The sequence below is a fragment of the Gorilla gorilla genome, chromosome 3 (assembly GCF_029281585.2).
Source record: "Gorilla gorilla gorilla isolate KB3781 chromosome 3, NHGRI_mGorGor1-v2.1_pri, whole genome shotgun sequence".
NCBI lineage: Eukaryota > Metazoa > Chordata > Mammalia > Primates > Hominidae > Gorilla > Gorilla gorilla.
The window spans coordinates 29,034,059-29,051,373 of NC_073227.2; the positions used below are offsets into that span (position 1 = coordinate 29,034,059).

The following is a 17,315-nucleotide window of genomic DNA, read 5'->3' on the forward strand; positions in this document are numbered from 1 at the left end:
AGCTTTTCCACAGACAAGTCTTTCAACCCCAAAACTCTCAAGATAGCTGCGAGTCCTCCTCAATTTCCCTCCCCTTTTAATCCAAAACATCACGACATCCACTCAGCTCAACCTCCACCATATATCCAAGCCCATCATTTCTCTCCTTCTCTACTTGCTACTACCCTGGTCTATGCCACATCTCCTTTCTGTCTTAATCTCTTGGACCAGATTTCTAGAGGGTCCCCAATTTTACTCTGATGTCTTACACTCCATTTTGCTTAGAGTAGCCCTCCAGGGCCATCTTAAAAAAAAAAATCAATGCTTTGTTTGTATCTGAACTTTTAAAAACAGGTAGTTCCCCACTATCCTTAGAATAAAATACAAATGATGTTCCAGGTTCCAGCCACTCTTGCTCACTCTTACCCCATGATTTTGGGTTGTTCTTTATGCCTAGAAAGTCCTTTTTCTACCTTCCCATGGCAGTGCCCTTCTTGACATTGTAGATACAATGCAATGCCACTTCCCTTTCTCTAGCCTCTCCATCGAAAGAAGCTCCCTGCTCTAGTTCTTTGTAACAAATGTCATCCTCCTTCTACTGCCACTAGATATTTTCTTATTTAACTATGTGTTTGCTTTTTGCCCCTCTTTTCACTATCTTCCCCCAATGGAATACAAACTCTAAAGAAAAATTAGCTGTCTTTTTTTGTCAGTGTATCCTAAATACCTTTTACAGTGATGAGCCTGAACTCAGCATTCAGAGAATAAGCCATGAAAAAATATATTGAAAGGAAGTCTAAGTATGGATGTGGAGAAGGTGTAGCTGTTGTCCTGATGAAGAAGGGAATTGTGTGAAGCAGCATTTCTCGCAGGAGAAAAAGTCCAGGTCAAGGCCCTTCAGAGGGATGCACTTCAGCTGCAGGCAGTTCTTTCTGGCTGGAGCAGAGTAAATAGGGATGAGTGAGGGGTGAGACACGAAAAGTCAGCAGAAGATGGTTGGTCAAGGCCTGGCTGATCGTGGGATAGTTGGGTCACTGCAGTATAGACAGCATCTAACCCAATATCTGACTTATAGTAGATGTTCAAGAAATATTTGTTGGATGAGCATGTAAGACAATTGAATCTCTCTTCTAATGGCAAAAAAAAAAAAAAAAAAAAAGCCAGCAATTGGTTTTAAGTAGGAACTGACTGGTTTCTATTTGTTCTTTAGAAAGACCTTTTCAGCTGCACAGTGGCGAATGATTCAGAGGAAGACAGGACTGTAGGCAAGGAGTCTGGGTCATTGAAGACATGCAGATGAGAGGTGACAGTGACAGCAGCGTGTGAGAGGCAGGGCAGTGGAGAGGGAAAGGCAGAGGCAGATGTGAAAGATACAAAGACTGGAGAACTGGCTGAGCTGGGAGATTAATTAGAAACGAGGTTCTGAGGGAAGAGCCCAGAAAGACAACTGGATTTACTTTTTTTTTTTTTGAGACATGATCTTACTGTCACCCAGGCTGGAGTGCAGAGGCACAATCTTGGCTCACTGCAACCTCCACCTCCCAGGCTCAAGGGATTCTTGTGCCTCAGCCTCCCAAGTAGCTGGGATTTCAGGTGGACACCACCATGCCTGGCTAATTTTTGTATTTTTAGTAGAGATGGGGTTTCTCCATGTTGGCCAAGCTGGTCTTGAACTCCAGGCCTAAAGTGATCCACCCGCCTAGGCTTCCCAAAGTGCTGGGATTTCAGGAATGAGCCACCATGCCCAGCCTGGATTTCTAAGTGACTGCATAAATGAAGGTAACATTTTTGTCAAAATAATCTCTCCACACAGATGTATGCACATAAAATATACCTATGAGAATAAAGGAGAAAACTAACAGTAGTTACCTCTAGCAAGGTGGGATGAGAAGTTTCCTGTACCTAGGACACTTCGATATTTCAATTTCTAAACCTCTGTATGATTTAAAGTGTTTAGCATGACATTTTATGAGTTTAAAATTTGAAAGAAGGCCGGGCATAGTGGCTCATGCTTGTAATCCCAGCACTTTGGGAGGCGGAGGCAGGCGGATCACCTGAGGTCAGGATTTCGAGACCAGACTGGCCAACATGGTGAAACCCCGTCTCTACCAAAAGTAGAAAAATTAGCTGGGTGTGGTAGTGCACGCCTGTAATACCAGCTACTCAGGAGGCTGAGGCAGAAGAGTCCCTTGAACTGGGAGGTGGAGTTTGCAGTGAGCGGAGATCGTGCCACTGCATTCCAGACTGGGTGACAGAGCGAGACTCCGTCTCAAGAAAACAAAACAAAACAAAACAAAACAAAAAATCGAAAGAAACAAATAAATCAAGAAGCATCTAAATGCCACAGAATATATTAGATTGATGCAAAAGTAATTGTGATTTTTGCCATTGAAAGTAATGGCATAAAAACACAATTTCTTTCACACCAACATAATGCATAACATAAACTAATGCTTAACATATTTCAAGATGACATTACTGAGTCATTATGAATTTTTAATTACATTATGAAGTTTAGTTACTTTTGTACATAGAAGAATAACGAAAGAACTGAAGGGCTCTGATATCTTTTGACAGCACTCTTAAAGATATTAAGTAAAACATTTCTCATTTATTTTCTTATCTACATGGATATTAATATCCTAAATTTTAAAGGATAGTTTCATGTCCAGAGAATCTAAGCCATTGTTCAAGCTCAGAAATGGCAGCGGTAAGGTTTGAACCCTGGACAGCGCTTGCACTATGTCAGTCTATGGAAGTCAAAAGGGAGGTCGTGTTAACTGCATAGGCTTATAGGCAATCTTCCCTTCAGAAAGCCCTTCTGGTTGGAAATCTGACAGACAGTTCTGCTAGGGCAAAGGAAATAGCATTTTAACTCTGTTCTTACCTTAATTCTAAAGTACATGAATAATGCTTTGCTCTTAAGGAAGGCCTTTTATCTGAGTCTTTCAAACACTGAACAAAACCAATTATTACCCACCCTCCTTCATGGTTCAAAGAGAAGATTTTAATCCCTAATTTGCTGACAGAGAGACAGAAGCCGGCAGGAATGAAGTGATTTACTGAGGGTAACACAGTCTATGAAAGCGTTCAAGAATAACCCTGAGGGCTTGTGACAAAAGAGCAATTGCCTTATGCAATTAGCAGTGAATTCCTGTGTCCTAATCACTGCATCTTACTGTTTCCCATGCAAAGTTTAAGGGAACTAAACTTCTCCTCTTTCCTTTCCCACGATAAATCGGACATAGTGCTTTTTATGTAAATGTACTTTGCAAAAATGTAGATCCCTATAATTTTACCCTGCATCTGTTTCATCTGTTTTTAAAGATCTTACTGCAGAATTTCCCAAACACTTTGAATGGGGTGGAAAAGCCCCATACAAGAACTCAGATGTCCTGCTGGTTCCTTTGGCTACAACATCAAAACTCTTGCAGAAATGAAACAAAAAAAAAGTATGCTTCTGTTCTTGATGAAATGCCCAAGGAGGGTGTCTGGATAATAAGCCAAACATGGAGGGTGGGGATTAACTGCATTTGAGATGTGACTGCAGAGCACATTAAGCTGCTTTGCTCTACAGGTGTTGCTGCCTCCTCACAAGCTCCACTGTGATGGATACACCCTATGTGACCCCCAGTGAGTCACACCTTTTTAAATCTCCTCATCTTGAGTGCTGAGATGTGCAGTGTAAGGTCCCCTGAGCAGGCTGCGCCATGGTCAAGCCATCATGACCCCTGTGACCCACATGTACACATCCAGAAATCTCAAATTCTGGGAGCCAGAAAGTCTGGGACAACAGGAAAACCACTAAAGAAGAAAAATGGCTAGTACCTGTCTTAGCTGATTAGGCAACCCTGTGACATTCTACCATTCTAGCATGCTCTACCCTAACTGATCAATCAACCTAGTGACACTGTGCTCTATGACCCCTCCCACCTTATGATAATGTACCTTGCAACCTTCTTCCCCTGCCCACAATAAATGGCCCCTAACTGTAACTTTCCACTGCTTACCCTAATCTATGAAATTAGCTCCAATCCCACCACCCTCTGCTGACTCCCTTTTTGGACTCAGCCCGCTCACATCCGGGTGAATAGACAGCCTTGTTGCTCACACTTAGCCTGTTCAGGTTGTCGCTTCAATTAGATGCGCACATAACTCAGAGGTGATGGGATGAGATGCCACACTCATGACTGTACTACCCATTAGAGGACTAGAGAGACCCTCCGTTGTTGGCTTTGAAGAAGCCAGCTGCCATATTACAAGGGAGCTTGCAAGAGGACCAGGTGGAAACGGACTGCAAGTAGCCTCTAGGGGCTGCGTGGCCCTACACTGACAGCCAGCAAGAGGGGAATTTCATATGTGCAACCACAAAGAATTGAATTCTGCCAACAACCACAGGAGCTTAGAAAAGGATCCACGATCCAGAAAGAAATACAGCCCAATCATGATTCTAACTGTGGCCTCATGAAACTCCAACCAGAGCACTTAGCTATGTCATTTCTGAACTCCTGATCCTTGGGACAGTATATTATGGATGAATGCTTTCTAAATCCATTTAGTATTTGGCAAATTGTTACATGGCAATAGAAAATGAATGTAAACATCTTTCTATTTTAGATAAAAAAGATAGTAACATAACATTTTATGTCAAAAGGACATTAGCAGGTATTAAAGTGATGCCTTAATGATATATTTGATTTTAATGGATAATTTTACCTATTATAATCCAGAGCAAAGAAAGAAAAGGAAGCAGGGGAAGATTCCATAGAAGAAGGAACCAGCTGTCTGAAGCATAGAGGTCTAACTATTTGCAACTCATCCTGTGCCTTAAAAATGGGAAGAATAGGTTATATATTATTAATTAATGACAGGAAATGCCAAAGCAGCATTGGCATCACTATATTAAAACTTAATGCCCCACTATATCATTTACAACCACCTAAAATTGAACTGAAGCTATAACTGGTTTCGAAAGAGTGCAGCAAAGCAAGATTATGAAACATGTATATTGATATTTGTGTGACCTTTTGACCATTGGTTCTCAAATGTGGCTTTCTGTTCACTGTCTGTTATAATGTAAAATATTTTTAATAAATTAAGGACTTCAGATTAAAAAAAAGAAGAATTCCTAAACATCATCCCAGTTAACTGAATAAAAATCCTCAAAAATAAGACCTCTTACCTCTCTCCAACCCCTACACACACATACGCGCACACACAACACACACACACACCAGAGACTTCATGCGATTCCAATGTAGCTAGCCTAGTCATTGGTATTTGTCATGATAGAGCTCATCACTAATAGGTCACTTCTTTTTGTGTTAGAAGCACCTTGTATATGTTATATATCTAGTTCAATGGTTCTCAATCTTGCCTACACAATATAATTACTTGAAGAGCTTTATAAATCCTAATGCTGAAGCTTTTTCCCAGAGCAATTACATCAGAATCACCAAGCATAGTAGCCACTATTTTTAATTTGTAAAGCTCCCCAGATGGTTGCAACGTGCATTTAATTTTGAGACTGCTGATCTGTAGATAATAGTTTGCATTTTCTGCATCCTTCCTAATATATAATTATGTAGTCCAAAACCCAAACACTGCCTGGGAAGTATGTAGGCCAACCATGACTGTCCCACTTTGATGGAACATACAACTGAGGTTGACCATTTGGGGCCATACTACAATAACTCCTTTTTATTGAACTTCATGTTTTTTATATTTCTTTATTTAAAAAAGTGCAATCTAGTTATCATTATCCCAGTTTATAGACAAAGACACATCGTCTCCTGAGTCAGAGGGAACTGCCCAAATGAGTAACATGACCTGAGGCTGAGTGACACCAAAGCTTATGATACCTGCACAAAACCAGTGATTCTCAAAGTGTGGGCTCCAGACCAGCAGCATCAGCATCACCTGGGAACTTGTAAAAAAGAAAATGCAAATTCTGTGACCCAATCCCACCCCTACTAAGTCATAATCTTTCAAGATGGGGCCCAGGAATCTGTGTCTTGACAAGCCCTTCAGGTGATTCTGAGGCTCATTATAGGTGGACAGTGTACTGTATTCTGTCTCTATCAGCTACTCACTTTTGGAGACTCAGAATCTGGCAAGAGACCTAAAAATGCGTGGGAGCCTCAGTGAGTAAGCCTGTGTGAGGGAGGAGATATTTCTCTCACTATCTTCCCTTCCTCTCATTTCCAATCTATATTAACAATCTATGTTGAAAATGCGAGGGGATGTATCAGAGATACCATATGGGAAAAAAATGGTGGAGTTATGCTGGTCATATTTACTTGCAGGGGTGCCTGGCTATGTTGAGCTACTTTCACACAAGTGTGACCATTTTAATATGTTGACGAATGGTTTATCCTTTGAATCATAGTATGGAGAGTTTTAATAGTTTCATTAAAAATGAATATCCCAACTGTTTCCAGGGAAATGAGTTTGTGATCTTAAGGGCTTTGAGGTAATTGGTGTTTAGGGAACCAAGGCAGTTGGTTTGCTTTCTTGGATGGAAGCTGCTTCAGCTTACTACCATGCTGTAAAACCCAAGTGCTGCTGACCTGCTTAGTGTATTTCGGCTATGCTTAGGGTTCATTTATTAGAATTGTACATTTGACTAGGGGGAAATAAAAATTAAAAGGCCACTTGTGTTGATTTATGAGAGATGTCGATTAATATTTTCTGAGCAAACTGTGAAGTCCTTTCTTTTAAAGAAGTATATAAAATAGGCCTTTGGCATATTCAGGTCTGATGGAAATTTGTCTCATGGGGCAGGGTGAGATGGGAGAAAAAGAAATCAATAAAGACAGAGAAGAGAAAAAAATAGAGGAAGAGGAGGATGGGGAAGAGCTGAAAGGAGACAATAATTCACAAGGGGAAGAGACAGAAGAGGTGAAAAAAAGGAAAGCAAGGAGGAGTGAAGAAATAAGAGGTGGCGTCAGAAGGATTAAAAAAGGGGAAAGAAAAGAGTTTGGGAAAAGGGGGGAAGGAGAGAAAAGGAAGAAGAGAAGGACATATGGGCAACAAAAAATAAAATAAAATAAAATAAAATAAAGCAATGAATGCAGACTTTGGAGCCTAGCAATTTATTGTGAAGTGCCACTTGTATTAGACATGCTGCAGAGATGCTGTCTCCAAAGATTAATGATGGCAGTAATCATGATTCCAATTTATAGCAAATGCAATGAAAGGCAGCCAGACCCCAAACAGAGAAACCCTATGGGGATGGCATTGGAATAATAACATAGCAGCAGTCGGGGAATACAGGGATGCTGAGAGATTGGATTCAGTTCTCCTGTGTTCAACAACCATTCTGTATCTGATGTACAATCCAATGTTAAAAAGAAAAAAAAAGTCTACTTATTACTAGATCTCTGAATTACAGCAAAGAAGTTTAGGTGTTCACATGAACACATTTGAAGTTTTATTCTGTGATTCACCTCCTCTGAGCACTGATTTTTGGCCCAGATTGGTCTTTTACACCTCCTTTCCTTTCTGTCCTTGCTGCTCAGTGTTTTTCTGCTGCCAGTGGTCAATACCACCGTTTCATTGCAAATACCTGCTGTCTCTGAAGCCTGGAACCACTGCAGAATAGGCATAACTACTCATCCTCTTTCCTAGTTGTCAAAACCCTTTTCCCTTTATGCACGTTTATTTGTATGTATTGTCTTGATAGATTACCTATCAGATTCCTTTAATCAGCGGTCTGTGTGTGTGGTGAGCACTCATCTCCATTATAATCTCCTCTGCCCCCATCTATTGCCACGAAGTCCTAGGTCTTTGCAGATGATCAAGTTTTGGAGAAGAAACAAATTTACTCTGCATAATAGAGGGAGAAAAACTTAGAAAGCCCAGGGCAAGGAGAACGGGGCGAGGAGCAGAAATGGGAGAAAGACAGACCCCATTCATTCAGACAGATGGTGGAAACTTGTGTGCAATGCGCATGCAGAAACCCTATAAAAATATTCTGCAGTGTCAACTACCGGTATGAATTCTCTGAGTAAATTGCTGTTGTGGATTCCAAAGAAGAGGTAGAGATTCATATCTGGTCTGCATAAGGTTGGACAAAGGCAACAGTTGTGGTGGTCAGATGTGAAGAGGATGGAATTAGAAGAAATCCTTGGACATCACAGACTTCTACATGCACTGGAACTGGGGGTCTTAGGGGCTGGGTTTCAAAAGAGATCAAAGCAATTTAATTTGGATCTCCAGGGGTGCCTGTAGCTACTCTGGTTTCCATATATATAAGAACAAACTATATGTTGGGATGTGTATGCTATTTGATACATAAACATTTGATGCCTTTAAGGATGAACTGTTTTCAGATAGATTCATGACAGCAAGTTTTCTCTCCCTATTCAGACCATAAGCTCCTTAAGGATAGAAGTGTATCTTCTCTGGCTTTTGAATAACCTGCAGCATCTAGTTTAACCCTTAGCACATACAAAGTATTTGGTAAGAGACTGTGTCTCGTAGTCAGCCTGGATCCACTCACTTTCTCTCACCCCACACTCTGGGGTTTTCTGGGCTCTCATTCCCTTTTGAAGATGGTTCACCCAGGAGGAAGGGTCATCTGCACACCTGGATTGCAGAGAACCAGGTACAGTGATGACCTACAGACACCTGTGGTTTACAGACATTGGCAGCATGGTTTTTTAAACTATAAAAGTTACAGTAATTATCCTCCAATTCCAGGAATGGAATCCCTTGATAGGCCTCAATCTACATTCAAGACTCAAGTCAAGCACCAGCCTGTATTTAAAAACTAAGGAAACAATGGAAGGTTAATGAAATTATGTCATTATAGTTGATGAAGAGAAAATATTTCAACCAATAACTGAATTGAATAAAACTTTCTCAGAAACTCTTTGTTTAATGGGCAATTACAGTATGCCAGCATGGGTGTACCACAGAGAATCAAAGTCCACAGATACTGATTATATTCCTATCTGGGAAGGATCAGTATGAAATATACATATGATGGGGCTCTCACAGAATGGGATATTTTCCCCCTTTTCCTCTCATTTCTCAATGCTCCTCTGGGAATTGTGTGAAGGTAAAGTCAAAAAGAAAGTTCTTACGTTCTTAAATCCTCTGTAAAGGATCTGAAGCTCTTTCTTGGTAAATTTGCTCTGGGCTTCCAGAAGCTCAAGGGCTTCGGGCCGATGCCTGACGGTGGCCATCTCCAGTTCATCTTCCACGCTGTCTGTGGAGGAAAACAAGAAAGAGTCTTAGGACCAGCCGCTGCTCACCGATGCTTACACATAGCAACAATGGAAAACAGAAGAACATGTCTGCTAATGTCTGTGATTGTCCACAAAGGAAGGACCCTCACAATGCCTATAAGGCCTTTACATTTCCCAGTTTAAGCGTATTAAGCTAAAACACTTGTATATGATTTTTTTGCATATTCTTGTCATTAATGTAGATATTACAACCCTAGCATTGTTTTAAGATAACAAAAAAGAGCACAGGAATTTATTTCAGATAATCAGTGGATTATATGATTGCTTCAAACAAAAAGTTTAAGTAGCAATATATATTACTCTATAAATCTAACAGTATAGTAACATATATTTCTTTTTTCCGCAATGTTTAAGTTCAGAGGTACATCTGCAGGATGTGCAGATTTGTTACATAGGTAAACATGTGCCATGGTGGTTTGCTGCACAGATCATCCCATCGCCCAGGTATGAAGCCCAGTATCCATTAGCTGTTCTTCCTGATCCTCTCCCTCCCCCAACAGGTGCCCAGCATGTGTTGTTCCCTGGCAGTGCCCATGTGTTCTCATCAATCAGCTCCCACTTACAAGTGAGAACATGCAGTGTTTGGTTTTCTGTTCCTGCATTAGTTTGCTATAGAGAATGGCTTCCAACTCCATCTATGTGCCTGCAAATAAAATGATCTCTGTCCTTTTTATGGCTACATAGTATTCCATGGTGTATATGTACCACATTTTCTTTATCCAATCTATCATTGGTGGGCAGTTAGGTTGATTCTGTGACTTTCCTATTGTGAATAGTGCTGCAATGAACATATGCAGGCATGTATCTTTATAATAGAATGAATTATATTCCTTTGGGTATATACCCGGTAATGAGATTGCTGGGTCAAATGGTATTTCTGCCTCTAGGTCTTTGAGGAATCACCACACTATCTTCCACAATGGTTGAACTAATTCACACTCCCACCAACAGTGTAAAAATTTCCCTTTTTCTGTACAACCTCACCAGCATCTCTAGCATTTTTAAGATATAGTTAGAAAAACATAGAAGATCACAAATAGTCCAACCTGTAATTTGTTTCTATATAACAACCACTAGTTATAAACAATGGAATTGTCATTTAATAATAATCAGTTTTGCGCCCTATGTAAAATGCAACTACAAGATAGACTCTGCTAATGTTCGCTAAGGATTCCAATGAAATCAGATATTTTGCACAGCTACTTGGTAGGCTGAGGTGGGAGGACTGCTTGAGCCCAGGAGGCTGAGGCTGCAGTGAGCAGTGATGGCACCACTGCAGTCCAGTCTGGGTGACAGCATGAGACCCTGTCTCAAACAAACAATCAAACAAACAAAAAAAATAGAACCTTAGACTCTCAGAATGGAAGGACATCTGAAGAAAGATATAAGGAGATAGAGAAAGAAGGAAACCTCCCTAATTCATTCTATGAAGCATCACCCTAATAACAAAACCAGCAAATGACATAACCAAAAGAGAACACTACAGACTGATATCCTTGATGAAAATAGATGTTAAAATCCTTAACAAAATACTCACTAGCCGAATCCAACAACATATCAAAAAGATAATCCACCATGATCAAGTGGGTTTCAAACCAGGAATGCAGGGATGGTTTAACATATGCAAGTCAATAAATGTGATATACCACATAAACAGAATTAAAAACAAAAATCACACGATCATCTCAGTAGATGCTGAAAACCATTCAACAAAATCCAACATTCCTTTATGATTAAAACTCTCAGCAAAATTGGCATACAAGGCACATACCTTAATGTAATAAAAGCCATCTATGACACACCCACAGCCAACATAATATTGAGTGGGGAAAAGTTGAAAGCATTCCCTCTGAGAATGGAAACAAGACAAGGATGCCCACTCTCACCACTCTTCTTCAACATAGTATTAGAAATCCTAGCCAGAGCAATCAGACAAGAGAAAGAAAAAAAGGGCATCCAAATTGGTAAAGACGAAGTCAAACTGTCATTGTTTGTTGATGACATGATTGTTTACCTTGAAAACCCTAAGGACTTCTCCAGAAAGCTCCTAGAACTGATAAAAGAATTCACTGAAGTTTCTGGATAGAAAATTAATGTACAAAAATCAGTAGCTCTTCTATACACTAACAGTGACCAGAGAATCAAATCAAGAACTCAACCCCTTTACAATAGCTGCAAAAATATAAAATACTTAGGAATATACCTAACAAAGGAGTCAAAAGACCTCTACAAGGAAAAATACAAAACACTGTTGAAAGAAATCATAAGTGACACAAATAAATGGAAACACATCCCATGCTGGGTAGCATCATGGATGAGTAGAATCAATATTGTGAAAATGACCATACTGCCAAAAGCAATCTACAAATTCAACATAATCCCCACAGAATACCATGATTATTCTTTACAGAATTAGAGAAAACAATTCTAAAATTCATGTGGAACCAAAAAAGAGCCTGCATAGCCTCATAGAAAAAGCAAGACTAAGCAAAAAGAACAAATCTGGAGGCATCATACTACCAGATTTCAAACTATACTATAAAGCCATAGTCACCAAAACAGCGTGGTACTGGTATGAAAATTGGCACATAGACCAGTGGAACAGAATAGAGAATTTGGAAATAAACCCAAATACTTACAGCCAACTGATCTTTGACAAAGCAAACAAAAACATAGAGTGGGGGAAAGGACACCCTTTTCAACAAATGGTGCTGGGATAATTGGCTAGCCTCATGTAGGAGAATGAAACTGGGTCCTCCTCTCTCACCTTATACAAAAATCAACTCAAGATGGATTAAGGACTGAAATCTAAGACAAGATACTGTAAAAATTCTAGAAGATAACATTGGAAAAACCCTTTTAGACACTGGCTTAGGCAAGGATCTCATGACCAAGAACCCAAAAGCAAAAGCAATACAAACAAAGATAAATAGCTGGGACCTCATTAAACTAAAGAGCTTTTGCGTGGCAAAAGGAACAGTTAGCAGAGTAAACAGACAACCCATAGAGTGGGAGAAAATCTTCACAATCTATACATCTGACAAAGGATTAATATCCAGAAAGTACAACAAACTCAAATCAGTAAGAAAAAAACCAACAATCCCATCAAAAAGTAAGCTAAAGACATGAATGGACAATTCTCAAAAGAAGATATACAAATGGCTAACAAACATGAAAAAATGCTCAACATCACTAATGGTCAGGGAAATGCAAATCAAAACCACAATGCAATACTGCCTTACTCCTCCAACAATGGCCATAATCAAAAAATCAAAAAACAGATGTTGGTGTGGATGCGGTGAACAGGGAACACTTCTACATTCCTTGTGGGAATGTCAACTAGTACAGCCATTATGGAAAACAATGTGGAGATTCCTTAAAGAACTAAAAGTAGAACTACCATTTGATCTAGCAATCCTGCTACTGAGCATCCACCCAAAGGAAAAGAAATCATTATTCAAAAAAGATACTTGCACATGCATGTTTACAGCGGCACAATTCACAATTGCAAAATCGTGGAACCAACCCAAATGCCCATCAATCAATGAGTGGATAAATAAACTGTGATATATTTATATAATGGAATACTACTCAGCCACAAAAAGGAAAGAATTAATGGTATTTGGAGTGACCTGAATGAGATTGGAGACTATTATTCTAAGTGATGTAACTCGGGAATGGAAAACCAAACCTCATATGTTCTCACTGATTTGTGTGAGCTAAGCTATGAGAACGCAAAGGCATAAGAATGATACAATGGACTCTGGGGACTTGGGGGAAAGAGTGGGAGACAGGAGAGGGATAAAAGACTACAAATATTGTGCAGTGTATACATGGGTGATGGGTACATCAAAATCTCACAAATCACCACTGAAGAACTTACTCATGTAACCAAATACCACCTGTACCTCAATAATTTATGAGGAAAAAAAGAATTGAAGGACATCTGTCCATTTTACAAGTAAAGTGAAAAAAGAAATCAGATATTTTGCCTTGGGCTACAAAATAAAATGTTCAGATTAGGTGCTGACATGGGTAAAGTAACCAGCAGCCAGTTGGTTTCATGGGTACATACTGGATGGTCGGGGGCCTAGAGGATATTCTATTTAGGTCCATTTTGTAGTCAATAGAGTCAATAGGTATAGATAAGCTTTAAAATGTTGTACTTTGCTTTGTGAATTATGTTTACACTATAATTTCTCAAAGATGTTTTATGCAAAAAGGAATTTTGTGCCCATAGATGTTTGGAAAATGCTGTGAACTTTAATGTAATTTTGTCACAAAATATTAAAATATATAGGTTTGCGAAGACCTGTAACAAGGAGTCTTGTTTAACTTTGCATAACCCAACTGACCCCAAAGGTATTTGTCCATAGAACCTTTCCTGGCCCAAGTAACATCTGGTAATATCTGCACATTTGCCCTAGGGTCATGTAAGCACAAGTCTGGAGGATTTGGAAATATATTAGGGTTCAGGTGCTTGTGTCTCAAATATCATCCTTCAGTCCAGCTCCTTTGAAGTGGGGTCAGATAGTGGCCTATAGGAATTCTCTCTGTTGTGTAAACCAATCCACACCTCAGATGAGGAACTTAGCAGGAATAAAAACATCCAGGCTCAGTATGAAGCCATGGCTTCCCCTTTCTATCCTTTCTTCTTGACTACAGATTCGAGACTCAGAGAGAAGGGTCTAAGGATAACAGTCAGCTCCTCTCATCCCAGGGCCACTAGGACCCCAATCCCTTGTCCCATGGGTCAGTTGGAAATGTAGTCTTTTTTGCCAAAGTCGAGCCATTTTTGACACTAATATTGCTGCCTCTTGCTAACATCTGTTCCTCCTTACTACTCTGCCTCACTGAGAGCATTGAGGGGCAAAAGCTCTCACTTGGCAAGGAAGAGAAGGTCAGTGGCACCCTAATCTTAGCATATCTTAATTATTGCCCTCAAGAAGTTTACAAAAAAAAATTGGTGATGAAACAAACACTTGGAGTGGCTATATTTGTGAAAATGAGTAATGGGAGATGAAAACAAACATTTGCTTTGTACTTTTTATATTATAATAACTTATCTGGAAAGAACGAAATGGAAAAGCTTCATAATAGTGATGGATGAATAAAAATAATAGAAAAGGACATGGAAAGATGAGAAGGCTGACAAGGATAAAATTGATGGGATAAAATTGAGCTGACAAGGATAAAATTGATGGGAAAGTAAGTAGTTGTGCTCCTAAAGTATGTGGGAAGAGCTAAAAGTAGCTGGAAAAAGGCACCTAGGCATTAACAAATTGATCTGGGCTTTATGGGGAAAATGAAAACAGCCAAAATCCTTCAATTTTTTCCTTCATCCATTTGAACAAATGGGTTGATTCTATTCAATGGGTCCTGAGATAGAAAAGATGATGGAAAATGTTGCTTTTAGACTGCTGTTGATCCAATGACTTCAACTATGTTGTATTATTGTATTTGCCAATTCAGGAGTAAATAGCATGCAATAGACCTCATGTAAATAGATAATATCGAATAGAAAGCCTGTGCTTTCTTGAACAATGTCTGACGTAATCTTCTTTTGAATCATTTATAGTGCAAGTTCTTCAAACTAAAATGTTCCACTTTCCTTTTCCACCTGTTAAAATGTATATATCTTTCATGATCCAATTTAAATATAAGTGTCTCATTTCTGAAGCCTCTCTGGATTGCCGTACTATGCAAAATTGATGACCCCCTGGTCATCGTTCCCACACTCTGGTTCTTGTATAGCATGTAAAACAGAACATCATGATCTGCTCATGTTTGTTTTCTCCATTGTGAGTTTTTTTTGCAGACAAGATCAATATCTTACATGTCTTGTTTATCCTCTAAACCTAACAGGAAGTCTGATACTCCTTTGTCACTTAAGAATAATCTGGTAAACAAAGGATATTCCTGCTCAACTTTCTGATCCTCTCCAATCCCTTGAATATTTGCTGCCCTATAGGGAAATATTTTTCAAACTGAAATTTGTGGGCTGTTGGTGGACCTCAAATGTCTTCTTCAGAATCACTATGTTCTCTATTTATTGTACTGGGAAATACAGCAAAAGTAGAGGGGATTTTAATTAAATTTTCTGAGCAGTCTTTCAATCATAACATAACCTTGTCTAGACCTAGTGACCCTCACATGGGAAAGAACCAAAACAGTGGATTAACTTCTGGGCCTTTGTATCAGGCAGCAATCTGAGCTGTGCTACAAATGGAGTTTCTTTCTCTGCAGATGCAAAGTCTGAGACAAAAGACACAGGGCTGGAGGATCAGTATAATTAAGTGTGCGTGATAGGATGATCATCACATGCAGTATTAAAAAAAAAAAAAAAACGCCCTTGAAGTGTCTGCCTGTGGGCTCTCTTGCTTTTCCAGCTGTCTGGTACTTTACTTCTTAATGACTCCTACCTGCCAAAGGGCTGTTTCTATTTCTAGGCAGGTGACAGGCTCTAAAACATAACTGAAATCATCAGCAATCACCAGCATATGATAAGTTAAAAAAGCAACACCACCGAACCCAATCAACTCTGATTCTTGGAGGCAAACTATGGGGAGCACGGCATGATTCCACGTAGGACTGTGAATTCTCATTGTGACTCAGCCACCTTGTAAGAGCCTGCATTTTGGGTGGTTTTAACCCAGTGCCTAACATTTATTGAGCCCTTGTTGTATGCCAGGAGATGGGTAAGGTGCTTGATTGGCATAATCCTAATCCTCACAATAACCCCAGAGTGAGGTTTAAGTGTTTATTTTTCACACACATGGAGACTGAGTCTCATGGATGTGAAGAAATTCACAACCAGAAGTCAAATATGTGTTTATATATACATAAAAACATACATATATATCTCCTATGCATATATACGGGTTTCCATATATATGCATAGGGACAGGATTTACACCCAGGTCTTTGATGCCACAGCTTATGTTCTTCCCACTTCCCACTTTGCCACAGTCTCTTTCAATACCAGCACAGAAATAATGATACAAATAATGATAACCTCTCCTCTCTTATTTTGTCAAACTCCTCAGAAAAGTTAACTGTATTCATTAGATCCATTTTCTTGCTCTCTCCTTAATCTACGGCAGTCTGACTTCTGGTCCTATGGTGGACTGAATTGTGTCCCTCCTCAAATTCATATGTTGAAGGTCTAACCCTGTATTTGGAGGTAGGGCCTTTAAGAAGATAGTTAAGCATAGGCCGGGCGTGGTGGCTCACACCTGTAATCCCAGCACTTTGAGAGGCTGACATGGGTGGATCACCTGAGGTCAGGAATTCGAGACCAGCCTGGCCAACATGGCAAAACCCCCCATCTCTACTAAAAATACAAAAAATTAGGCGGGTGTTGTGGTGGGTGCCTGTAATCCCAGCTACTCGGGAGGCTGAGGCAGAAGAATTGCTTGAACCCAGGAGGCAGAGGTTGCAGTGAGCCGAGATCTCACTACTGCACTCCAGCTTGGGCAATGAGAGTGAAACTCCATCTCAAAAAAAAAAAAAAAAATGAAAAAAGAGGAAGACACGAGGAATGTGGGCTTACAGAAGAAAGGTCATGTGAAGATGGAGTGGGAAGATGGCTCACAGCTGGTACCTTGACCTTGAACTTCCAGCCTTTAGAATTGTGAGAGAATAAATTCCTGTTGCTTAAGCCACCCAGTCTGTGTCATTGTGTTATGGCAGCCCTAGCAAACTAATATATCTACCTATATTCAAATGACACACGACACTGATAAAAGCAGGTCTTGTTATCCACAAGGTTTGCACAATGAGTGCTGGGCAGTTTGCTAGCCAATTATGTCATTTAATCTTCACAACATCTTTCAAGAGAAGGATTATCATCCCTATTTTATAAATGAGAAAATTGAGGCTTGGAGAGTCTAAGTAACTTGGCCATAACCCAAGCAACTCTTGGCCAAATGGCTAGTTAGTAAACAAGATGAAGACAAGTGTCTCCAGCAGCCCAAAGTCCAGGTTACTGAGCACTATGCTGGGAATGTTAATAGCAACCATCACCCTATGGAGAACTTTTGCTCTAAGCGTGGTTGTATATTATCCCATTTTAATACAGAC

The 17,315-nt window shown here is 39.8% G+C and overlaps 1 protein-coding gene across 7 annotated transcripts in view; it reads right to left on the reverse strand.

Moving 5' to 3' along the window:
• The window catches only part of KCNIP4 (potassium voltage-gated channel interacting protein 4), a 1,217,373-nt gene that overhangs the window by 112,807 nt on the left and 1,087,251 nt on the right, over nt 1–17,315 (reverse strand). For 6 of the 7 annotated variants that reach the window (XM_063705092.1, XM_063705094.1, XM_055385665.2 and 3 more), the window contains one exon: nt 9,069–9,193. In XM_063705092.1, the coding sequence (XP_063561162.1) occupies nt 9,069–9,193 (125 nt within the window). The remainder of the gene's footprint in view (nt 1–9,068; nt 9,194–17,315) is intronic. The other variant, XM_063705093.1, reaches the window with a different exon arrangement.